This window comes from Mus caroli, chromosome 1 (genome assembly GCF_900094665.2).
Source record: "Mus caroli chromosome 1, CAROLI_EIJ_v1.1, whole genome shotgun sequence".
NCBI lineage: Eukaryota > Metazoa > Chordata > Mammalia > Rodentia > Muridae > Mus > Mus caroli.
The window spans coordinates 123,944,256-123,970,357 of NC_034570.1; the positions used below are offsets into that span (position 1 = coordinate 123,944,256).

General features: G+C 50.7%; 1 protein-coding gene across 3 annotated transcripts in view; it reads right to left on the reverse strand.

Moving 5' to 3' along the window:
* Positions 1-576: 576 nt before the first annotated feature.
* Tmcc2 (transmembrane and coiled-coil domain family 2) overlaps positions 577-26,102 on the reverse strand; it is a 35,950-nt gene continuing 10,424 nt past the window's right edge. For 2 of the 3 annotated variants that reach the window (XM_021157752.2, XM_021157761.2), the window contains exons 2-5: positions 25,263-25,787; positions 4,547-5,487; positions 3,202-3,337; positions 577-2,101 (exon numbers count right to left, since the gene is read on the reverse strand). In XM_021157752.2, coding sequence (XP_021013411.1) covers positions 1,790-2,101; positions 3,202-3,337; positions 4,547-5,487; positions 25,263-25,787 — 1,914 coding nt within the window. In that variant the 3' untranslated portion in view covers positions 577-1,789. Of the gene's footprint in view, positions 2,102-3,201; positions 3,338-4,546; positions 5,488-12,580; positions 12,832-25,262; positions 25,788-26,102 lie in introns of those variants that run through there. The other variant, XM_021157771.1, reaches the window with a different exon arrangement.

A 26,102-nucleotide genomic window follows, 5' to 3' on the forward strand; every position in this document is an offset into this window, starting at 1 on the left:
TTTTTTTTTTTTTTTTTTTTTTTTGGTTTATTTTTGTTCTGCTTTATCATAGCTCCTCTTGCTGCCTTCTCCTGCAAAGGGCCTATTGCAAATATCCACAAAGGTCCTGCTGGGAAGTGTTTTGGGGCTGTTAGGGGTAAGTGCTACAACCACAGGGCAGGCACTAAGTACTAGGCCTCTATGTAGAGGGCCACACCACACTTGGAAAGCTGGTACTCCCTGCCTCAGCTGAACAACTGTGACAAAGCCAAGCTAATGCCAGTTGCCTTGTGAGGACTTCGTCTTGAGAGAAGTTTTGGAGCACGGACTCTGCTGACCCCTTGTGGCTACAACTGGTCACAGCATCTATGGGCGCTTCTCCATTTCCCTTCTGGGAAGTGCTCCAGCAAAGCTGGGGCTGGATGGAATGATAGGCATATCATTTAAGTTGCTCAGAGCAAGGCAGGTGTGTGTGTGTGTTCCTCATTCAGTATGGAAGACAACATCCGGCCAGCAGATGATACCCAGAATGCTTTGGTGTGGGGAGAAATCCTGTGATTTTTCAGAGACAGTGTAATCAGCAGACACCAGACAGGATGGTTTGAAAACATAAAGGATATTTATTTCTTAGGAAGGTCCACCACAGCTGGCAGGCACTGCTTCTCCTGCTTCATGGATTCCTCTCTCCTGTTCTAAGAAATCCCCACTGTGCTTGGAAAGGCCCTCGGGGAGGCTGGGCTGTGCAGAATCGGACACAACACTCCAGAGCCTTAAGGAAATGACAAATATCCTCTTCCTCACAAACACACATATAAAATAAATATATATATATATATAAAAGAGGCCATGCCCCTCCTGCCCATCTGCTGGGACAGCTTGGGAGAGCGGGCTGCATGGCCACACGCCCCTTCTTCCAGCCAGGACACCAGAGGATACATGGTCTGGAGTATGATGAACCAAGAATAAGTCCTGGCTTCAGAAGGAGGATGGGCAGGGTCCTCTCTCTGGAGCCCAGCTGGGCAGAAGTGAGGGAAGGGTGGGAACAAATAAATAAATAAGTAAGTAAGTAAATAAATAAATAAATAAATAGAACTCAACGTGATCCCAGAGGTCTAAGGGTTTGGGCTGGAGGCTCAGGGCCCTTGGGGCCTGTTTTTCAGAAAAACAGCACACCCGGTGACAGGCAGAAAAGATGAGCAGAAAAAATACAAACCCAAAGTCACACCCCACCCAGCATCCAGAAACCAGTCTCAAACCAGCTCAAGTGGAAGGAGAAGCAGGAGGAGGGGAGGCTGAGCTCCCAGTGGCTGTGCCAAGCCTGCTCTCTGGCCCCAAGGCTGGGGACCCTCCCCTTTCTGCACTCTCTGGGCTCAGCAGGGCCTCCCACTGGCTTTTATCCAGACCATCTCCATGGGAGGAAACTGTGGCTGCCTCCAGGATGGGCTCTTCCCTAGGGAAACTGAGACTGGCCTTCTATCTTAGTGGCTTACATGACTAGAGCATCCTCCAGTCAGCCCAGAAAAGTCCCATGTGGTTATGGGACTGAAAATAATTCAAATAACACAGCCCTGGTGTCTCCCCACTGCTCCATTTGGCTGTGAGTGTCCCTGCTCCCTCCAGCCCAGAGCACCCTCTCCGAAACCTTCAGGACAAAAGGGAGATGGTGTCAGACAGAAGCAATGAAAAGAAGGGACAGTTAGGGGCCAAACAGGTCACATGACAGACCCCGAGGGACACGGGAGCCCCGGGCCCTCCTGGAGATGCCTGTGGCTAGTGGGATCCGGAGAGCACAGGGTGGGACGGCAGCCGCTCAGCTGGGCAGCAGCACATGCTCCAGGAGGTAGGTGAGGGAGGCCCAGTGCTTCCACAGTAGGAAGAGGACTAGGAGCAGGAGGGCGGTGCTGGTGATCCGGAGGCGCGTCTTCATGAGGGGGGTGATGAAGTTGGCAATGGTGGACACAAACACCAGCAGCACAGCCATGAGTGCCAGGATCACGTTGATGAACTTGCCCAGCAGAGCGCGTGCGTTGGCGTTCTCCACACCTTCTAACTGCACTACCTGCTGCTGCTGCTGCTGTAGTTCCAGCTTGGTGACTCGGGTCAGGCAGGACTCCACGGCCTCCTGTGGGGACAGAGGGTGGATGTGGAAGCCCAGGTGGCTGAGACTAGACTGAGCCCAGTCCACCTGTGCTGATTCCAGTGGGACTTCAGTGTGGCCTCAGGGGGAAGCTTGGAAGCTTGCTTTCTGCATGGCAATGTTAGGGTAGTGAACTTTTTTTTGTTTTTGTTTTTTTGAGACAGGGTTTCTCTGTATAGCCTTGGCTGTCCTGGACTCACTTTGTAGATCAGGCTGGCCTCGAACTCAGAAATCTGCCTGTCTCTGCCTCCTAAGTGCTGGGATTAAAGGCGTGCGCCACCACGCCCAGCTGGTAGTGAACTTTTAAAGTGTGTGTGTGTGAGTGTGTGAGTGTGTGTGTCTACTGTAAAGAAATAAGTCACTGGTGGGATTGCTGGACTCTGAGTTACATCTGACCCCCAAGATTTTGGAGGTCAGGAAAAGTCTGACCCCCAAATCTCTCTGTCTCACCATGTGACAGTCCCTGCCATGGGGAGGCTATGGCTGTGAGGTCCTTACCAGCTCTAAGGAGAAGATGACTCCACACTCCAGTGAGAGCTGGGCAGACCTTTTCTCTTTACAAATTATCCAACCTCATGCATCTTGCTACAGCAAAGAATAGACTAGGATGCTACTGTACCAAGAAAGTGGTAGCACATGGCCCCTCTCCACAGCCAAGGGCACAGCTAGGACTGGGAACAGAACTCTAATGAAAACTGTTTGAGGAGGATCTAAGGAAATGGAAGTCTTGCTAATTGATCCCAGCTCCATATTTAGACAAGGACATGCCTGGAAATAACAATTATTCATTTGTAAACCTGTCACCAAAAAGATGTGGCAAATGAAGGTGGCCTTTACCCACTGGTTTGCCTTTATATAGTGCACGTACTTGGGTGAAGACTTACGTTGCTCTTATCTCTACCCCACGAACACTCCCCTCTTTGGCTTCCTGTACCAATTGGCCCCATGGATATGTTTCTGCTCGTCGTGTTCCATGTGATGTGTCCACCCCCACATTGTCACCTGTACCCTGTGCCTATGGATAGGGCAGTTGCTGTTGGCTCTGTCAGCATATTGGGACCTCCCCAGAGTGATCCTGGCCATACCTGGATATCCCGGGCCCTCTCGTAGGACTGGTAGGCCACCTTCTCCTCCATGCTGGCCAGCTCCTGCTTTAGGTTGGTCATTTCATTCTGGTGAAGCTCAGTCAGGTCGTTCAGCTGTTCCTCCAGCCTCTCATACCTAGGGGAGAGGGGGCAGGTAACACCACTTCTTTGGCTACTCAGCTCTTCTCTCCCCAGGACCAAGGCGCCAGTCAGTAGTGACATGCAGCCCACCCATGTGTCCAGTCCCGCTCTCATCTTAAGCCCCGTGACAGCGCAGCATTTCTCTGTGACAGCCTTGTGCTAAGCATTGACTGCATCACCTCAGAGGATTCTCACACAGCCTCATGAGACAGGACGAGGTCCCGTACAGGTACAAGGAACCTGTACGGGACCTCATGGCTCTTGTCAGGCAATTCGGGATTAAGTGACTTCAACCCAGATTCCTAAACCCTGGCTAAGATGCTCTCTGGGTAGCAGAGATCCTGGGGTATAAAGCATGTGACCTCTGCTCTGAAAAATCACCAAATATCAAAAGACGACTCTAAAGTGAGGGTGACTAGTTTTTACATGGGGTTCCCCTCAGTTTTACAAACTATCATCTAGAAAGAAGAAGTGCTAAGGGCAAGGTCCCCCAAATCCCAGAGAGGGAGGAGGTGGGGGAGGAGCAGCCTCCAGTCCATCCGTGACCTTAGGAGTCTGAGGTATTCCACACTACTTATCTATCTCCATTTTGCATTTATAGGTTGACTTCTTCAGTTTTTTCTTTAAAACAACAAACAAACAAACAAACAAACAAAAACAGGGTTACAATGTAGCTCTGGCTGGCCTAGAACTTGCTGTATAGACCAAGCTGGCCTCAGTTCACAGAGATCTGCCTGCCTCTGCCTCCTGAGTGCTGGGATTAAAGGCGCGCCATCACACCTAGCCAGCTGATACACTCTTATAACCACACCATGATCTCAGTCAGAGCTACCCTCACTTCTCAGAGGGAAACCAGGTCCAGGGTGCTAGCTGCTTGTTTGAAGTACTAAAAGCAAGATCTGGGATTTGAACCCAAGAAGCTGCCTCCAAAGTTCTTTCTGAGCAACAGCCTCTCCAGAGGAGCATAGCTATGGTGCTGGCCTTAGTTTCCTCTTTGTGAATTGTAAGCACAGAACACCCCAAGGCATCTTGAGACCAACAGAACCTTCCTTCCAGAGGTCTTGTGCCCCTCTTCCATTCTGGAGAAAGCTCTGCAGAGGTTCCTCTTGGCATTGCTGGACCCTGCAGTCGCCTCCATAGCTCAGAGCAGCTTTCTTGCTTCCCACTGGGCCCCCACACAGTTGTGAAGCCAGGAGGTACCCACCTGTAGCGCTCTTCTTGCAGGCACTGGGTCATGTAGGTGTAGTCCCTCTGCAGCTGAGTCTTCAAGTCCTCCATGGAGTCCTCCAGGTGTGACTGGCCCTCCTTTATCTCCCGCAGTTCCTCCAGTAGACTGTCCAGATTTCCAGGGGCACCATAAAGAGTGTTGGATCTAGGGCTCCCCAGTGCGCCTCCTGGCCCAGCCCCAGAGTTGCTGCCTGCCCCAGCTGAGCTGGCACTGGCACTCGAGCATTCATCGTCACTGCCATACTTGGGGCTGGACACCAGTGTGGCACTGCCACTCAGCGCCCGGGCTGCCTCTTCAGGGGGTCCATCTTCCATGGGGTCCTTCAGGTGGGCGATATTGTCGGCACTGCCAAATTTGTTGCGAATGAGGCTGGCGAACTCCCGGGGCTTGGACACCACCGCAGTGTGGGTGGCTTGCGAGAGGCCGGAAAGACTGCCCTTGACACCCTCCACCACGCCACCCCCGAAGCCACTGATGCCTGCACGCATGTTGGCGCCCACATCCTTCAGCCCTTGCTGCATATCGCGTAGCACATCCTTGGGCTGCCGCGAGGGCCCATTCTGCTCGATTTCCTTTAGGCGCCGACGGTAGTGCTCCAGTTTCTTGTGCAGCTGGGCGATGGTCTGGGCGGACTTCTGGTTCTTCTTTTCAAACACCTGCTTGATGCGTGACACCTGCTGCTTGTCCGCATTGTTGGCCAGCTTCAGGTACTCGGCCACGTTATCATCCCGCGCCTCCTGCTCGATCTTGATCTGCTCAGTGATCTTCAGGATCTTTTGGTGCAGGTGTTCGATGGCAGCCTTAGTCCGCTGAGGGTCCGGCGCTCCATCTGGCACATCCAGGCTGATGGGTCCATCAGAGTCACCATGGCCAGGGCCAGAGGGGAGGCTCAGGGCCACAAGATCTCCCTTGTCACCCTGGGAAGGAGGCAAGCACAAATAAATCATGAGACATGGGAAGGGTCTAGGCTGGATCCTCTGCATAGTTCAGGACACCTCTGGGTGCAGCTTCTCCACCTAGATAATGCCTGCAGGGTGAAGTATAACTTCAGTGGAAGAGCCTGAAGCTCTACAGTAGGCCCCCACAGCGGCATGCCGACATGACCTTTATACGTTTTTTTGTTGTTGTTGTTGTTTTTTCTCTGAAATGACATCTAAGCAGATCAGGGTGTTCTAGCTAGTGACTTGAGGACACACAGCTACAAAAAGACAGAACCTCTTGTTCTATGACCAGGGCTGGGATGAGCTGTCTATTTGGATTCTCCTAATTAGGCTCCTGCCTTAAGTATTCTTGTCCTTCAGAGCCATGAAAGTCTACATGCCTTTCAGCCCTTGTTCCACGTTCTTCCTAACAACCTGCACGGGTCCCTGGCCCGGTCCACAATCCTCGTAGGGTCTTGTTACCTTCCTGGTCTCCGAAGGCATCAGAAATCTTCTGTGATTCATGATGGTGGGAATTTCCGACCTCTCCCAGTCTCTCAGAGAAGAAAGTACTGAGAGAACAAAGTATACCCACCCACACTGCTGGGCAGCTCCTTGAAGGGTAAAGACCCACAGGCCAAGAGAGGCTGGGAGTCTGGAAGAGTTGAGAAGGGGAGGATGTGCAAGAAGGAAGGCAAGACCCTCTCCCCTACCCACCAGACAGGCAGGCTTCCTGAGTACATCAGTGTGGCTCAAACTCAGAGGAAAAAGAGGAGAGGCCGGAAAAAGAATGAGGGGGAAGGAGAGGGCAGAGAAGATATAAATGCAGGACAGACGTGTGGGAAGGCCGGGAACCCACTAACCCCAGTGTCCGAAGCTGAGTCCTGATACCGTATCACTCCACGTCGGAAGCGAGGCTGGGTCAGATCACTGAGGGGCAGGGGTGAGGTAAATTCCATGTTGTGAAAGGGATTAAACAAGAGAGAATAGCCTAGTCACACACACAGGAACTGGAAACAGCCAGAGATAATTCTAACTACAGGCAAAAGTTATTGGAAAACATCACCCATAACAACAGTGCTGGCAGACTTAAGAGGCAGGGAGGGGAACCTCTTAGGCTTTCTCACATCATGAATCCCCTCAGGATGCTAAGAGGACAACCTTCTGAAGTAAGGGCTTTCCTCCTGCTTGGCTTTGGGTGTCCCTTTATGTCCCTTACCTTCCCGGCAGGTGCTTCTGCCTGAGGCTTCTTCTTCTCAGACTCTGGCCTTTGAAACCCAACTCATGTCTCCCCAGAGCAATCCATCCCAAGGTCTGTCTCACCTTGTTGGACCTAACCCTCCCACACCCGTCACCCCTTGCTGCGACCCCGCTGTGTCCTTGCCTGTATGATGGGTGGAATCATACCAGCTCTCACTTTTCATGGGATAGTTACATGGATGGTGTCTCCTAAGTTCATGATAAATGACACATCTGAATCTAGGCAGAGTTCTCTCCTGAGGGAGTGATGCCTACAATCAAGCTGGGCTAAATTTAAGAGATTATCAAAGCATATGTCCTCAATATTGACAGAACTGTACAAAGTAAGTTCTCTATGTGACACATGGCCTTTACTCTACAAGAACTTGGCTTTACCACACATGTCCGACCCCCTTAACCTCCTCTGTGGGACACAGTGGGACATCTACACCACTCCCCCAACCCCAAAGGTTCAGAGAGAATTCTGGTGGGAAGTAAGAGCCACAGGCAGTGGACATCTGCAGAGAACATTATTTACTGGACACGACAGGGCCACGGCACGCATGAACTCAGTGGCTGTGGCAGCATGCACAAAACCTGTGCAGACATGATGAAGCCAGCCAAAGTCCCAGCGTGCATGGGGAAGGGTTCATGAAACCCTGCCCCTAACTGAAAGGCTATCGGCAATGGAGTTGCTGGATGAGGAAGTGGACATTTCCTTCAGGATGTGGCCCTTGGAAGGCTCCCCATGATCCAGTAGATGGTCTTACCACACCACACTAGATGGGCTCAGTGTGCTTTAAGAAAGGTGAGAGAGGGCCGGGAGGTGGTGGCGCACGCCTTTAATCCCAGCACTTGGGAGGCAGAGGCAGGTGGATTTCTGAGTTCGAGGCCAGCCTGGGCTACAAAGTGAGTTCCAGGACAGCCAGGGCTACACAGAGAAACCCTGTCTCGGAAAACAAAACAAAACAAAACAAAACAAAAACAAAAACAAAAACAAAAACAAAAACAAAAAAAAGAAAAGAAAAAAGAAAAAGAAAAAGAAAAAGAAAGGAGAGAGAGCTCATGGAGTTGGAATCCTCGTGTTTTGCTGGTAAGAAGGTGAGATGGTACAGCCAATGGAGGGATACAGCACGATTGCTCCTCACCAAGGTAAATACAGAATTATTTCCTAACTGTCCAGTTCATCTCTGAGGTGTGCCCCTGTTCTGGTTTGCTTTCTGCTGTTGTGATAAACACTATGACCAAAAGCAACTTGGGGGGGGGGTTATTTCACCTTATAGGTTTCAGTCCATTATAGAGGGAGGTCAAGGCAGGAGCTTGAAGCAGAAACCAATGGAGGAATGCTGCTTTCAAAATGGAGGAAACTTTAGCTTACTTGGCTACCTTTCTTATATAGCCCAGGCCCACCTGCCTAGTGATCTTACTCCCCACAGTGGGCTGCTTGCTCCTGCATCAATTAGCAATTAAGAAAATACCTTGGCCATGCTGTGGGGGCTCATGCCTTTAATCCCAATACTTGGAAGGCAGAAGCAGGCAAATCTATGAGATTGAAGCAATCCTTGTCTACAGAGTAAGTTTCAAGACAGCCAGGGATAGACAGAGAAACCCTGTCTCAAAACAAAAACGAAAACAAAAATCACAAACACAAAAAACCCCACCCACCACAAAGAAACACTTCTCAAAAACCCGACCACAGGATAATCTGACCTAGGTAATTCCTCAGTTGAGGTTTCCTCTTCTCAGGGGACGCTGGGCTGTGTCAAGTTGACAACTAAAGCTAACTATGGCAATACCAAAAGGCATTGAAAATAGTATTCAAATAGACACTGGTACAAGTTCACAGTGGCACCCTTCACAATAGCCAAAGGGTAGGCACAACCCAGAGATGGCATTTAAACCAATGAATGGGCTAGCGACGTGAGACAGTCCATATAATGGGCTACTGTTTGGCCACAACAAGAAAGGACATTCTGATAATGCCAGGACATAGACAGTTTGCTAAGCAGGGGCTACATGCTGAATGGTTCCATGCTGTGAGATTTCCAGAGTGCTAAATCTACAGGGACAGAGGCGACAGATTAGTAGTTGCCGAGGGCTAGGGGAGCGAAGGGATGGGAAATGGGTGCCTAATGGGTCTGGGGTCTTCCTGAGAATTGTAAAGATGATCTGGAACTGGGAGGGGCTAAAGCTGTGCAGCATGGGCAGGGAAGGGCAGGACCCACCCATTGCCGAGTAGCCACAGGAGGGCGTCTTGACTGCCTCGTTGCCTCATGATCACCAGAGAAGAATCTTGCCAGAGTGCCTCTCTCTTGCACAGAGAGAGGAACAGTGTGGTGACTCAATGCCTGTCATCAGCAGGTGGAAACTCTAGGCCCCCAGCTTGGAGCAGGGCCTAGCTACAAAGACAGCTCCTGTCTCCAAATGGTGCAGAGCCTTACTCACTCATTCTGACAGCTACCAGTACCACATCTGGGGCTGAAGCCCCCACAGCATGGCCCCCTTACCCTAGTTGCCTGACTGAGAAAGGCTGGTCCACTCTGTGGCTACCTGACTTGGGATGAATACCCATGAATAGGCTAAGCAGACTCTAAGGCAAGATCTGGCAAGGCAGATCTAGGCAGTGGGGAGTCCATGACATGGTCCTACTTAGAGAGCTTACTAGCCAGGGCTGCAGCTATACCCAAGTTTAAGACACACTGATGAATGTTCTGGCTAAGGCAGAGCTGGAGTGATTTCTGAGTCTCTGGGGCCAGTTTTTCCTGTTTCTGTCTTGGCTTCAGTGAGATCTCCCCACAGTTCATGAATAGCTGGGCACCCTGTCTACTAGCTTTGGTCGTGCCACAGACTTGCCGTCTTACCCTGCTTTAGCAACACAAACTGAAACTGGATTAGGTACCCTGCCAAATTACAGAGTCTGCTGGCTCAGGACTTCCCCAGCCTTGGCTCCCATTACCCTCTGGGCTTCTCGCCTCCTCCTGGGCCTGAGTTCAGTGTCCTTGCATTAACCTGGCCTTGGGACATTTGCCCTCCCCACTGAATGATAGCCCAGCATTCTGAAAGATGGCAGGCAAATGGTAGACACTACCTCACTAAGTCATGCTTTAGTGAGGGAGAAAAAGGTAGTAGCTATATGAATTTTCATTTTCTTTCTTTAGCACCATATGTACATGGCCCATAGAAATAACCCCTGCTTGTGAGGGGTTCATGCTTCTGTGCTTGTGTTCCCAAGTCGACCCAGGACCTTGTACCACCTCCGGGCAGGAAGCTCAGGGAACCCACAGTGGGCTGGCATGTCTAGTTAGAAAGACAACAGTAAGGTTACTCTTAAGAGAAGGAGGAAGAGGAGGAAAGAAACGGGTCTTTTGGTCTCCTGGATTCCTCTTTAGTGAAGTGTTTACCCTGATCTGTCTCTGTGCTTGGCCACACTGGTGAGACCATGCAGGATGCTGCTCCTGAGGGTACGGTCTGGCTTCCACTGCATCAGAGCTCAGAAAGTGAGTGTGCGGGTTGAAGGTGGGGGGAGTTTGTCAGGACGAGTGACTCGGCAGTAACTCAGCAGAGATGCTCTGAGCAGCTCACTACTGTCCTGGGGAGACTCTGATCCTAGCAACTCTTTTGGGGTAGAGAACACGGATTTGCTTTACTTTTTAAAATTAAGTCCCTGGGGCTGGGCACACGCCTTTAATCCCAGCACTTGGGAAGCAGAGGCAGGCGAATTTCTGAGTTCAAGGCTAGCCTGGTCTACAGAGTGAGTTCCAGAACAGCCAGGGCTACACAGAGAAACCCTGTCTCAAAACGTGCCCCCCCCCCCCAAATTAAGTCCCTCTGGAAGTAAATCCAGATCAAGATGGAGAGGAAAGTCCACGGCCAGCTAAAATCTTCCAGCCTCAAAGAGGTGGTTTGGCCAATGGGAAAACGGTAGGGGGGCAGAAGGGAAGTCTCCTCCAGCCCCAGGACCTGAAGTCAGGGGCTGCTCCTGTTCCATTGTAGCAGGAGTTACCTTGTCAGACTGGTGGCTCTCTCTTCCCAGTGGGAACATATGGGGCCCATGGAAATGTTAGCTCCAGCTTTGGACAGGTCATACTGATCCAAGTACTTCCAGGCAGGCAAGGGGGTAATATGGGGGAAAATATCCAGGAAGCTTAAGGGCCTTTCTCCAGAGGGTAGGGGGTCAGATGTCAGATACTCAATAGGCCACCCAAAGGGCATATGTATATGTGGAGATCGAAATGGAAAGATCCCCATAGCAATGGCTCAGGCCACATGAGGAGACAGAGTATGCCCCCAGTGGCTTTGTAAGCCTTTTATTGCTTCTGCAGGGGCATTGCTGGGTACAGACCACACATAGATGAGGGAACACGTTCTTATTTCATGCCGCACCCATCCATGCCAAGGCCACATGTAGCTACCCACCTTTCATCACGGGCCTCCTGCAGCCCTCAGGCCCGCTCTGCTCCTAAGGACTACTCTCTGGTGCTGGCGGAGGCTCTAACCTTCCCTACACCTTCGTTTCTGACCCTGTTAGGGCTACTTCATGGCTGCAGTCACAGCTATGTCCTCCCTTCAGCCCTGGCCCTTCTGAGAACAAAGCTCCTTTGTCTACATAAATGCCCACTGTTCTCTTTCCATCGCTGTAGAGCACGGGCTCTTGGTGCGGTCGACTCTGGAGCTGCTCTTTCACTTCAGAGGCTCTTTAACTCTGCAGCAGTCAGATGCTAGAAACCTAAACTCCCTCTAGTCCGTGGGGGTCACTGCTCTCAGAACCTCTCCATTTCCCTCTCCCTGACACTCCTCCTGAACACAGAAGCAACCATGACGAGAAGCACCCTTTGCATTTAATTTCAGGCCAGCTCCTCTCCATCCAGAGTTCTCTACAAGTGGGCAGGAGAGAGGTTGGTTCTGAGGAACCCACAGAGGGAGCTTGCTGCTTGATAACCTCAAGAACTGACTCTCCTTTATTCTATAACCCTATTGCATCTACCACATTGAAGTCTTTCCTCCCCCGCCCCCTCTCCTGACCCAGAGCCTCACCTGCATAGATACTGTTTCCCAAAGCCGTGCTGGCGATGAGGTGCCAGGAGCTTTAAGGCCCCAGCTGTCTGTGGACAGTGCCAGGCTCCCAGAGTCACAGTCCCTGGGCAGCAATGGGCTGGCTGTTGGGAGCCGGGGTCTTCCAGCAGGTGTGCTAATAAAACTCCCAGGCTCTGAAGCCGCCATCTCCAGTCTGAGTGAGGCCCAGCCAGGGATTAGGGGCGGATTGCTCTAGATTCTCTCCTCCCCCAGGGCACATGTCTGTTCTTTTCCATCTGGCAGGATCTATGGAGGTCTATCGAGCCAGAGGATGGAGCAGTGACTAGGGACCTCTCCCTGGCCCAGTGAGTAGGAAGATGTCGTAGTGTGGCTGGTTGGGCTGTGTGCAGGGGTTTGCCACATGCAAATATAGGACAAGTGACAGTTCACCCACCAAACAGGCCCTGACGAGTTCCTCTCATGCCCAAAAATGTACTCAGTGACCAGAAATCCTCTCACAGCAGCTGGACTGACCAACTCCTCACTTAAGCGCATTACGGGAGTCTCCCAGAAAGGGTCCCACTCAGGCCTCCTCTTTCCCTGTTCAGTGACTTAAGGCATGGTCACTTCCACCCCTGATTCCCCAGTAATGGCCTGGAGAAGTCAGCCAGCCTCAATAAGGGAATTCCTCTGTTCTGAGACTTAGTCCCCAGAAACCATTCTGCTCTGGACACCACTGTGGCTCTCTCCTGGCTTCTGCTTCCCGCCCTCTGCTTTCTGTCCCCTAGCACTGCCCAGACAGACACCACCCAAGAGACAACAAAGATGGCCAACTCACAGCAGTCTCTTTCTCCCTGGACTTCATCTGTACAGTCCCGGTAGGAAATCCTATTGGTCAGCAGAGGGGGCCAGAGGGCCACAGTCGAGGACAACGAGTAGCAAGGAAGGAGCCTGCAGAGTCCTAGGTCCGCTGTCTATGAGCAGTTTTCCCAAGGCAGAATACCCATTCAGAGACTCTGCACGCATCTGAGCCTCAAGAAGCACACAGGACTTAAATACTGAGGGCGAATGTGGATCATACTGATGCAGCAGTCCCAAGTTCAAGAAGGTTCCAAGAGATAAGGAGGGCCCAGTGCTATCTCTAGGAGCCAGTGCCAAGGTTTGCAGCCAAAATCACCGAGACCAGGAATCCCCCACCCAGGATCTAGGAAACTATGCAAACATGTGTCAGCTGATGACTTAGGCTTTGTGAGGAGGCTGGCAAGGCACATCACACAGGTCTCCATGTCTGGAGCCATCTCTGACCTATGGGGCCTGGGAAAACGCTAAGCAGCTCCTACTTCCATAAATAACTCCCTTTTATGTTTTGACAAGCACTGTTCCTTTTGTATAATGGTTATTAATATAAAGTTTTGCTGTCCCTACTAAACTAAAGGAAGGAAAGGAGTAGACCTTCTCTTTATCTGGGGCCCTTCCTGTGGCCATCGGGAGGCAGATCTCCATTGATAATGAAAGTGGAGGGTGATGGCTGATTATCTCAGTGAACTGGAGTGGAAGTTCTCTGAAGTAGACCCATCCCAGGTGAGAACAAGTATGACTTGAAATCCTAACCCCAAGACAGCCCCTTCCACGTCCCCCCCCCCCGTTTTTTTTTTTTTTTTTTTTTTTTTTTTTTTTTTTTGGTTTCTTTGAGTTTCTCTGTGCAGTCCTGGAACTCACTCTGTAGACCAGGCTGGCCTCAAACTCAGAAATCCACATGCCTCTGTCTCCCAAGTGCCCCGCCTTAAGATTTTTAAAATTAAAAAAAAAAAAAAAATCTAAATTCTGCATGTGTGTGCATGTGAGTCCAGGTGCCTGTGGAAGCCGGAGATACTGGATCCCCTGAAGATGGAGTTTCAGGTGGTTATGAGCCACCGATGTGGGTGCTGGGAACCAAGTTTAGGTCCTTGAAGAGCAAAATACTCTTAACCTCTGAATTACCTCTTTAGCCCCATAACTAAGAATTTTTAAAATTATTTCTTTTATATTTTGAGGTTATAATATAATTATATAATTTCCCCCTTCCCTTTCCTCTCTCCAAACCTTCCCATATAACCCTCCTTGCAAATCTCATTGTTGCCGACATATAGGTATATATTTATTGGCCAAATGACTTTAAATTCACAGCTTTAATGTATGATATAAAGCCTGCAAATGCTTGGCATTTCTCACTGCGCTCCTCCCTGTAGAGCTGAGTTTACACTCCAGGCTTCCTTGTCAGAGGGAGAGACACCTCATCTCTCCACAGAGTATGAAAACTGACCAGGACAGTGTATGAGTATACACAAGTACCAGAGCACTAGACCCACAGGCGTGGGAGCAGTGGGTTGTACCAGGTTCAGAGTGCACACCAGCACAGGATACCTTCTTGCCTAAGGTCTTGGGCTTCCCATGATTGCCTGGGAAAGTCCCATGTCCTCCAAGGCATCCCCTCATCCGTCTCTTTCTAAACATCCCTTTCCTTTTTCTTTTTAAAAATTATATTCATTTCATTATCTATCTATCTATCTATCTATCTATCTATCTATCTATCTATCTATCTATCTACGTGTGCAGTGTATGTATGCATATGGGCACACGTGCCACAGCAGACATATGGAGGACAGAGGCTAGCCTGCTGCCATTGGTACTCTCCTTCCATAACTCAGGCTACCAAGCTTGGCAGCGGGTACCTTTACTTTACCCACTGAACCATCTCACTCGCCCATAACCTGAGGAAGAGGAGGCAGTTGCAGTGACCACAGGAGACCAGAAGTCAGGGAGGGCTAAGAATTGGGGTTCTCTCCCACCACCCCCAACTTCTCTTTTATTGTAGAGCTGTCTCTGACTAGTGGGGCTTCCTTCCCACACTTCCTGATCCACAAAGCTCAGAAGAGCAGAAAAATGGTTCTGTTAGGCTGCATGGCATTAAGATGGCCATAGGGAAAACTGCCCCCCAGAAGGACACTTCAGCTTGACTCCTAGAGTAGCTCATCACAATGGTGGTCAGGAAGAGGGAGGGAAGAGCTCTGGGGATGAACCAGTAGTCTCAAGAGAAAAGGAACAAATAGGGACTATTCAGTGTCTGCACGAAAAGCTGGCAGGCAGAGCCCTTCTTCTCTATGAGGCTGTCCTTGTCTTTGTCCATGAGCAGAGACCCTCAATCTGCCACTGTGAGCTGCAAGGGTCATTTGCACAACCTTGTGTTTCAAGCTTGGTTCCACAGTTGCTCCAGAAAGCATCCACAGGTGCTATGGGTGTGTGTGTGTGTGTGTAAGGGCAAGAGTTAAAGGTGAATATGTCTGTCAGGAAGATACGTACAGAATGGGCTCCGTGGATGCTGAGTTCCAGGAGCCTGGCAGAGTGTTTGGGAGTCAGAATGGCTGATAGAGACCCTTACCCTGCTACCCACAAGCTATACAAGAGATACAGCCTGCAGGATGAGACCAATGAACCAGAATGGGCTCAGGCATGGGCACGGGCACAGAGAAAGTGTGTAAACTGTGCCTCAGCCTTGCTAGCTGCCAATGGTACATGGGGCCTGACACACCGTACTGAAATAGGTTATTAGAACCGAGGCTCTCTCACCACATGTGATTGTGTACACCCATGGACACATCACAGTTTCACAGACAGTACCTTCATGATTTAGCCTGGGACAGAAAAGTAGCTGTCATCTGGAGTGAAGCTGAGAGTGGCAAGAAGCCATGGGGCGAGCTGCCACAAGTATTTAAGCGATGGTTCTGAAGGTCCATGAGTCACCAAGCAACTCTCTCTGCAAAGGAGATGTGCTGCTGGGTAGACGGCACGCATACTTCCTAGTAAGTGCTGGCCGTCCATCTTGGTCACTTCCTCCATGCTCTGGCTGAAGGCATGGCAGAAGCAGCTGTCACCACCGGTCTACAGGCCGAGGCAGATGAGCTGCAGCTGGAGGTGTCTGGCCTCAGCTTAGCCACACAGAGCTAAGTCTGGGGGCCATAGATGGGCTCACGTTGTCCTGGAGCAGGAAGCTGGAAGGAGCCCAGGTCCCGGGCCCACACTCCTCTGCGCGCCCTCAGGGCTCAGCTCTCTCTCACACTGGCTCCTTCCTCATTTAGCATACTTCCTCTTCACTCAATTTTGATATCAGGTCCTTATTTCTTTAATATTTTTGTTTTCCTCTGCCTTATTTTATTATTCTTTCCCGCCTTAGATAAAGCAAAGCATGCTATTTACTTTTTTCTCTCTTAAAAATATAATAAATAGAGTTGGGCATAGCTCAGTGGTAGAGTCCTTGCTCGGCAGGCATGAAGCTCAGGGCTCGACTCCCTAGTACCATGGAACACAAATAAAATGTAAAACTCACTCAGCAGCATCCACGCATTCTACAGAGTAAGAAGCCTGAGAACAGCTGAGAAGCAGTTAAATACAGTTCCTTCGAAGACAAAAGACTCCTGGGCTGCACATGTTGTGTGGCAAAGTCCCAGCGAGGCTTCTCAGGAGGCCGGCAGCTTCCCTGGTGCTCACCACGCCACCCCTGGAAATGGAGGTCAGGGAAGTCATTACCCCACACTTACTCTTAGACCTAACCAGGTCACCAGTGGGTACTGCTTTCTGCTGGGAAGACAAGAGAATGGTTTATATTGTTAACTGAGCTGCAGCAATCAAGGAATCAAGGCAGGCATGTACCCTAGGAGTGTGTGGAGACACAGCCCCAGGAGCTGGAGCAGCAAACAGAGGGTCTAGTGAGGGAAAGCCCCAGCACAGCATTGGTGTGCATATACCATGAGACCTTTCAGCTGCCTTCAGGAAGGGGGGAGGCGTCTCCTCTGCCTGCCAGGCTTTTGTTGACCTAATGTCTCAGATACTCTGGTGTGTGTGTAGGGGGTGGGTGGATCAGGGCAGGACTGTCACTCCTGGGCATGGGAACCTGGTCAATGGAAACAACCATATACCTGGCTCATGGTTGAGCAAACCAAGTTCACTTCTGAATGATACTCTGCTCCCCAGAGGAGGATGTACTGGGAACAGGCCCTGAAGAAAGTGACCCAGAGGAAATATGGTATCTCCTTCCTGCACAATTTTTAGGACACGAAGTACCCTCTACCCGACCCCATTTGCCACAAATAATTGAGAACATTTTTTTTCCCTAAAGCAGGGGATTGAAACACAATTCCTGTAGGCTCCTGCTGACTCAAGGGCTCCGAGCTTACCAGGAGCTGATATGATTAAACAAGAAATATGCACAAAGCACTCTGCAAACTGTAGCATGCTGTTTGACTGACTGTTGGTACCAGCATGTCCCAGGTGCCTACAAGATCAGGGAGTCCCCCAAAAGGTAAGTAGACAGGAACAGGGCCCAGGTAACATTGAAGTTGCCTTCTCAGGAGGCGAAGAAACCTTATATAATGAAGTTAAAATTACCGGGCACTTGTCTATCCAGGACAAGGTTCGCCTTTCCAGCCGCCCTCAAGGGGGCCTCTTGATCACAGTATCACTATGGATCTGACTTAGCTTTTGCTGAGCATGCTGAATTATTCACTAGCTATGGATAGCAAGCCAGTTCTGGGGGTGGGGGGAGGGGTATCAAGAGAGCTGTAAGGAAGAGAAAGGAATATACTGGGAACTAGAATGGCAGCTGGGGTCCAGGGGCAGGGGCGCAGACAGGACCTCTAGAATATTTGAGGAGACAGGGCCACGAAGATATGCCTGATGCTCTGTTCATGATATTCTGGCACCTGTCCCTGGAGTAAAAGGAGAGGTGGGAGAAGGCCTTACCCTAAACTCTCCACTGTAGCTCAGGAGAGCCCCCAATTCTCTGAGAACCTCAAAGGGCTGCTGTGGTGTGTGTTCTGTACCTGTTTTTATTCCAGAGTCCTCTGCCTGGCAGGGATAAAGCCAGAAAGTACAAACTGCATCGAGAACAAGACACAGATGCAGGGATCAGGTTAATGGTACTGTATTTCCATTGCCTCACCTGGCACTGAGGGACCAGGGTCACGTTTCTCATCTCAGGGATGTGGCAGATGCAGGGAAGAGCATTCTCAGTAGCTGGAAGATGTTTGCCAACTCCCATGACCCATGCCCACATCCCAGTGCTGGCTCCACACAGTCTGGAGCCAGATGACAGAGCTCTGCCTACTGCTGACTGTTACTAGCCCTGGCTGGGAGCTCACACCCAAACCCAGAGCACACCTGGGCACAACATGGCTGAGGGAGCTAAAGGTTGAGAGAAGCCTTGGCTATAATGTGCTACCTGTGTCTAGACTGGCATGATCTCAGCTCCATGGGCTATAGACAAAGAGCTCATCTCCCACAGGCCCTGACCTGAGCTTAGCAACAGGGGTTAGGTAACAGTGGAGTTGTCCAACTTGTACACGGTATCTCTGGCAATTGTACACTCCAGAATCCAGAGCTAATCAGGAGGGCAGAGTATTTCCACCCAGAGAGATCAGTGAAGTAGGGAAAAGGCAAAAGAAGGCTGCCCTAGAGGCTGGGAATGTACTGGGGCAGGAAGACCCAGCTTACGTTCTGAAAGAAATGGGGCTGCTGTTGCTTATGACATCTGGTATCAAGGGCAATCTTTATTCTTCGGCCCCTCTCACATCTGAACAGAACCGCAACAACGTGAACAAACGGTTTCGTTTGAACAGGAGGAATGAAATCACACTAAAGTAGATCTTGACTCTGCAGGCACGACAGGATATACAGGGCAGCAGGGGGCTCAAGGTATACTGAGCCAGAGAGCACAATGGTTTAAGGCAAATGAAAGCCACCCAGCCTTGGCTTGGTGGGTGTCTGGAAGGACTGCCCAGTCTTGGAAGGTCCTCCAAGGAGTAGGGCAGATACCTCAGTGCAAGGGAACCTTCCATACAGAGAATAAGAAAGGGGGTAAAGAGAAGGGATGGGGAGAGGAGCAGACAGACAGCGTAACTGTCCTCCTCAGAAACCTAGGTAAGTAAGTGGCCATGCCACTTGGAAGGTGGCAGTGCTATACGGGAAGCTGCTGTATTTGTGTATATCGGCTGAACAACTGGTCTGATCTGGAAAAAAAGTTACTATAGTCTCTGTACAGCCAGGCCTAGAACGGCAGGGGCCTAATGGATGAGTAGTTGGTGGGCCTCCAGTGCCTAGGGGATGTGTTTGGAACCTCTCTTAGCAATCAGCCCTGCCCCACCACTGAGCCTGCAGACTGCTAGTTGTAAATAAACCAGGCCCCCCTGGGCGTCTGCCAAAAATTCAGTCCTCTTGGCAAGAGGTGGAGCTAAGGGTGGGCCCCTTTTCTCACCATCCTGCAAGTAAACAGGGAACTTATTTACATGGGGTAGGGAAGTTTTGTTGATGGATAAATCCTTGGGAAGTACACAGGATGTCCACTATCTGCCCTGGGCTGGGAGATGAGCTGCAGCTCACTGCTCCCCCTCTACCGCCTGTCACTGGAGATAACACATGCAAGTTAGAGCAAACTGTCCATGTGGGACAACCTCTCCCCTCACCACCTCACCCCTGTGTGACTATGGAGACCCTACTCCTTCACCCTAGCCTACCCCTGGGGCAGCAGGGCAGAGTTCACTGGCTGCAGGATTCTCTCAAAGCCGTATAGACCCTGGCCTTCATGGCTCCTCAACCAGAGGACAGAAGGGAAGACAGGACCAAGCCAAGGCAGAAATTAGCCATACAGCTGGCTCCCGTGTCATCCTATCACTAGCCTCCATCATGGACCTTGCACTGGTCCAGGATGGGCAAAGACTAGGTGGGGTATGTAAAGATGGCTGAGGAGAGGAGAGGCTTTGAGGGATGCCCAACCACACACAAAGAGAGGAAACAGAGAACAGAAGCCTCCGGCTCCACGTTCTCCAGGAGCTGCGTTTGAAAAGAGAAAAAGGAAATGAAGGGGGGGGGGGCATACAGAATATGTCTCCTTTACTTTCAGAGGAGCCAAATGGCCTAACCTAGCTAGCGCCTCCTTCTCCATGCCCCAGGGCTGGTTCCCCAAACTTAGAGCCACACACAAGGTTACCTCTTTGCCTACTTATCTGTGATGACCAGTCCACGGACAAATGATTTCCCCCTACTTGACATATGTAAGACCCGAGTGTGCCGACCTTGCCCAGTGTCACACACATAAAGGAAAGCAGAAGAATGGGGTTAAGGGAGAATGCTGTTGTTTGTAATAGCGAAATAACTAAAGGCAGAGCTTAGCTGAATCTGGAGGAACAAAGGATAGCCCAGCTCCCCCATCGGGAATAACTTGCTGACCTGTGAGGCCCCATTTGTCTCTGCCACACCCTGCTCCTTCAAGTAAGGGCTCCAGATGCCTGACTTTCTCTGAGTGGGTTCTGTGTGAACCCTTGCAGGGCCAGTCAGGAACCCTAGATGCCTTCAGGGTGTTTTGGTAACTCAAGCCCTACCAGGGTGCTCTGGTCTAAAAGCCAGCTGGTAAGTTGCAAACAATGGTGAGGGGTGTGGGGACTGGGGGAGGCTTATGAATTAAAAATAGACACTAGTATCTGCAGGGTGCCTGCAAGAGAGCATGTGGGTTGTGTTTACTAGAGAGAAGAATACTTCCTATTCATACCCAGACCACACGCTTCTCCTGCCAGCCAATGGCCTCTGGGTCTGCAGAATCAGATGATAGTGCTTAAAGCTTTCAGGTGGCTAGAAGATCCTTCTTCCAAAGACAGGAAGAACCCCCAGGGCCACACCCATCTCTAGAGGGACAGCCAGGTCTAGCAAATCTATACCTTAGGAAGAAATAGTGAGTGCCTCTTTCTCAGGACCTAGCTGGAAGTTCTGAACAAGCAGCCCCTCCCTTCTTGAAGGACTTAGTTTTCACTTATGAAATGGAAGAACGACATCTGCTCTGCCAGCCTCATGGTTTGTTGTGAAGGTGGACCAGGCTCACAGCAGCAGAGCTCACAGTTCCAAATCACAACAGAGATAAGAAGCCAGGCTTGGCGGCACATACCTTTAATTCCAGGACTCAGAAAGCAGAGGCCGGTAGATCTGGTTCATATAGTAAGTTCTACCTAAGGCTACACAGTGAGACCCTGCCAATAGATAGATAGATAGATAGATAGATAGATAGATAGATAGATAGATAGATAGATAGCAAAAGTTAAATCTTAAAGAAAAAGAATAGAGGAGAGTGGCCTGGAAAGATGGTATAGCAGTTAAGAGCACTAGGCTGCCCCTTTCAGAGGACCCTGGTTTAATTCCCAGCACCTATATGGCAATTAATAAGAAGCAACCATTTCCCCAGCCATCCCCCAGTGAGGCTACCCAAGGCTTAGGGTCTGGCCATCCATATACAGCGAGAAGGAATTCTCTTCCCACACATCATCCAGACACAGTGTCAAGATAAACAGTGGGGTGGGAAAGCCCCCAGAAATCTGTCCAGCTAGCAACCTGCCCAAAGTGCACGGGGTCCCTGCCTTCCAAAGCTGCAATCATCACCAGTTGCTGAAGGTACCTACTGTCTACCTATTCCCTGTCTTCCTAGGCAGCTAGAGAACTCCAGGGGTATCCTAATTAACTGGAGGTTCCAAGGATTAGCTCCCCCACCCTGCTAATTCAAGCCCCTCATGTGACAGGATTTTTCTAAATAAAATTCTGAAACGCTCTTAGTGACTCACCCATGAGAGGTGGGCCCAGCCGCTGCTGGACAGACAGAGCTTTCTCATTAAGGGCTGAGCAACCTGGTTCCAGCTGGTGGGCCCCACCAGCTCTTGGGTTCAAGAGGCCACAGCCTAGCAGCCAAGTGCATCCAGACCTCCCCCTTACTGCACACGTCTCCCAGCAGAAGCCAGGCTTGCAAACGCAGTGCCATCATTTTAAATGCTATCTATATGCTGACACCTCCCAAATTTATGCCTCCAGGTTGGATCTCTCCCCAGGACTCCAGACTTGTTCATACTGCTGCTTATTTGGCATTTCGACAGGGGTGTTTAATAGCTGCCTCAAACACAACACAGCCAAAACCCAGCACTGCCTGCATCCCAGCAAAGGAACTGCTGTTCAGTTTGCCACCTTTCTTGCTGTTCAGCTCACAGACCTGCAGCCAGGCTCCAAACCATGAGCCATCTACGACTTCTCCAGTTCTGTCATGACCCATACCCAATCCGTTGGATTGCCCCTGGCCTTGACGTCTGAAACAAATCAAGAGTTCGGCCAGCATCCTTTCTACAACTCCTCCACACCAAACACCAGCCCCTCTGGAATATACACCGGCTTCCTCCCAGACCCCTGGCTCAACCCTGTCACACAGATGAGCACCAGTGATCTTTTATCAAGATTTCTAGCACTTCCTCTATCACTTGAGGGAAAAAAAAATAATCACAAGTCCTTTTCCTGGCATATTGGTCGTTTGTAGTGTTCCCCGCCCCTCTTCAGCCCCAGCCCCAGCCCAGCCTGTCTCTAATTTGATGCTGTGTTCTCTGCTTTGCTGCCTCCACTCTATATCCACACATTGTCAGAGAGGGTTTTCTGACCAACCTGTCAAAACAGAATGCCTACCCACATTCTCTGCCTTCATGCTCCGAGTCTGTTCTGCTTCTCAGCACTCTTACTACCAAATGCATCCAGTGGTCCCCAGTGGTTATCTCCTCCCACCAGGAGGGGTTCCCTCGCTGCAGGAACCTTTTCTTTCATTCACTGAAGTTCCCTTAATTGCTAGCAAAGTACCTGGCACTTAGAAAATGCTCAGTAAATATCATCAAATAAAGGGGAGCTCAGGGAGGGGCATCTGCTGACTTATGGCTGCTGGCTGAGGCTCTGCTAGAGATGGGTGGTCCAGGACCATCTGTGGGAAGTCCTTTTTCTTGAAGAAATGTAGAATCAGTGTTACACGTAGAACATATGAAATGACTCAACAGCTCATGGTCACAAACAGTTGCAAAGTCATCCTGGGTGTGATAATTCTGCCAAAGCAAAACCTCAGGTCTGACAAGTTAGTGGCTGAGCCCCTCCACTGATTACTAGTGCCAGCCAGCCACAGAGGCAGGGCAGCCGGCATGGTGGGAAGAGCACTGGACTTGGGATTAGGACCCCCAGGTTTATACAACTGTGCCACAGATTCTGAGCTCTGTGGTTTTAACAAGGCATACCCCCTCTTTGGATATGTGTGTGTGTATTTTTTATTCCAAAATTTGAACTCTCAGAACATGGCTCATCTGGCTAAAGAGCACCAAGCTGAACCCAAGCAAGCCACTGTTCTGCACTGACTCCCAGATAATTCTCAGAGCTGAGATGTACAACAAGTCACAGCCAATGTTAAAAAGCTGAGTCTGTGCTGGTGACCATCTATATTAGAGACAACACTACAGCCGAGTGTCCTTGGAACTACGCTGCTGGAGATCCCACTAACCTGTCACTCCCAGATGGGATCCACAGTCACCCAGCACTTCTCCTTTGTTCTTTCCACTGTGCCCATCCTTTGTGGTAGGTCACTGCCATCAGCAGGCTCTCCCTGCAGCTCCTCTTCCCCAAAGCTCCTGTGCTCTAGAAGTCAGGCCACTTCCTCCAGCTCTCATGGGCAGACCAGCCCTCAGCTTTGAGCTCCCTGCTGTAGCAATTTTCCTCCCTCTGCCCTCTATACATCATCTGCCTTTATGTCTCTCTGATTTCCACCATCATTCACCAAGCAAAGCCTGGCTCATAGCTTCCCCTCTACCAAGCGGCCCACCTAACCTCTGGGCTCCTGGCATATCAAATGAAATCTCTTTCCATTCCTTCCTTGTCTGGGCCATATTTCCCATTTCCCAAGACACCTAATCCTGTATTCTTCTTCTAAGGTTCAAACCTAGTACCTGGTATGTGCTAACATACTCTACCACTGAACTTATATCCCTAGTCCTTGTTTTATTGAGAGTCCCACTATGTAACTCGGATAGGTAACTATGTAACTCATGATCCTCCTGCCTTAGCCTCATTAAGGATGGGATTATAGGTATGTACATTCACACCTAACCAAGTTTCCAGTTCTTAAACCCCAATGGCATCTGTCTCCAGTTCCTCCATATGCTCTCTCGATGCACTTGCTCTTTAACCCCTGAACATCCCCCATCTCCTCTTCTCCACATCAGCTTTCTTTACCTCCTTTGCAAGCCAAAATTTTGTGCTAGCTCTGCCATCTTTGCCTTGAGCATCTCTCCCATCAATCCTCCAGCTCTTTCCTTCTGCTGATGAAGTCCATGAGGGGGAAAATTAATCCCAGCCCCAGAGCCTTGGAGGGGCACCCAGGTGTGTGGGAGCAAACCTGCAGAGAGATGCTGCTGTGGCCCGAGAAAGGAGGGAAGGAGGGGGGAAACCGATGGGCCACAAGCCGATGGGGTCAGAGTGGCTTCCTGTCCCTTCTACATCAGCGGGATCTGGTCTCAGCCTTCTCTTCACTTGAACTGTCCCCTTGAGGATCCACCTCATCCACATCGGGGGACTTCAACCCTGTGCTGCTTTTACCTGCCAGCGTACCCTCAGGCCACTGCCAGTACCTGAAACAGGACAGCCCCTCTCCCAAATCCGCTTCCTCTCCCCTTCATTTCCTGTTTTCCTTATCTTCTTTCTCCATTGATTCTGACTCCCCAGTATGTTGTAAATTTCTCCCCTTTCCTTCTCTTGGCTGCAGTCTCCTTGGCTCCTCCCCCACCCCCTTCCTAATCTACTGCCTAAGTCCTAATCACTCTCTGTGCCCTCTTCCCTGCCTAACAGCCTCCCATAGCTTCACTTGACTCTCAGACTGGTCACGGTATGACCCTCTCTCTGTGCTCTGGCCTCTGCCTCCCTGAGTCTCCACAAGCAAGAAGCACACGCCGCCAGCTCCCTTGCTTTGCTATATACCAACCTTCCCTGCCTCCTTCAAGATTGAGTTAGTAGAGACTTCCAGACAGTCTCTGGCCAATTCCCCTCCACCCACACTGCCTACTGTGTTTCCAAGCTCCAAGGCATCCATCAAAGCCTTCCCACCAGTGTTTCTAGACACAGGGTGGCATGAGATCAGCCACACTGGTTTGTGTGCTCCTCTAACATCCAATAAACACTCAGTTAACATTTGCTGCACAAATAAACAAATGAGTTGGAGACATTCATGAAGTGCCAAATCACACTTCATGGATTCCTTCCCTTTGTCAGTTGGTAATAGTCACAGGACAGATAGTGTGCCAGGTTCCAATCCAGGAAGTCACCTCTGCTAACTCTTTACTCTCATTGCCCCCATTTCAATTGGCAATACAGAAGAGCAAAGAGATACAGTGGCTACTTAGGAAGAATAACTAGGCCTCAGTCTCCTCAAAACATATTTAAGGAAACCCGAAATTACTATCAGCCTGGGCAAACAACCATTTTTGAAAAACCAATCCCCTAGACAAACAAAAATTAGCTCCTTGGATAATGCACTTGATGTCTGGCTCTGTCATATCCTAACTCCTCTGCCAGGACAGATAATAGAGTAGCAAGTATCAGCAGTGCCAGTCGGGGCACCAGCTGGGCCTTAGAGGTTTCATTGTGGCTCTCCTTCCACCCAGACTTACCTTGTCCCCGATGCTCTCTGCTTCCTCAGCCAGGAGGTACGCACTGCTGCCATCGGCCAGGAGCAAGGCGGTGTCGGTGGTCGAGGAAGAACGGGGTCGGCCCTGATGCTGGTGCAGGATGGCGGCCAGGCTGCTGTCCTGAGGGGCCTTACGAAGCAGGTGAGGACTGCCACGCTGTGGCTCCAGGGAGCTGCTCTTGGCACGGCGGCCACCGCTCCCGCCACTGCTGTGCAGGCTGGCGCCCCGCTTGATGGAGGGCCTGGAGCGGATTTGCTGTAACACCCGGTTGAAAGCAGTAGGTCGGGCAGGCAGGTCGTGCAGGGACACAGCATAGGAGACGCGGTGCATCTCCGGGGAGCGTTCCTTCTCATCTGGGGAGTCCTGATCGGATAGGCCCTGCTGTTGCTGCTGCTGCTGGGCCTCCTGAGACGCCTGGTGCTCCCTCTCCCGTGACCTGCGGCGGCTGTGAAACAGGTGCTTCAGGCCGTGGCCAAACATGGAGCCCTCTGAGAGCTGCTGGATTTTCTTAAGGGGGAAGAGATAAAAAGCCCTGGTTAATGGAAAGCTCCTGGATGCCTTGTCAATCGGGGTTGAAGGTGGGATTATTCTTAAGAGAGCAGAGCTGCTAGTTTAGACATCTGAACGCTGGGATCCCTATGGGTGGCCTGCCAGGCCTACAAGGTCATCTACCCTTTGGTTCCTAAAGTAAGTTCAGCTTTTAGAAATCTGAACAGAGCCGGGCGTGGAGGCGCACGCCTTTAATCCCAGCACTCGGGAGGCAGAGGCAGGCGGATTTCTGAGTTCGAGGCCAGCCTGGTCTACAAAGTGAGTTCCAGGACA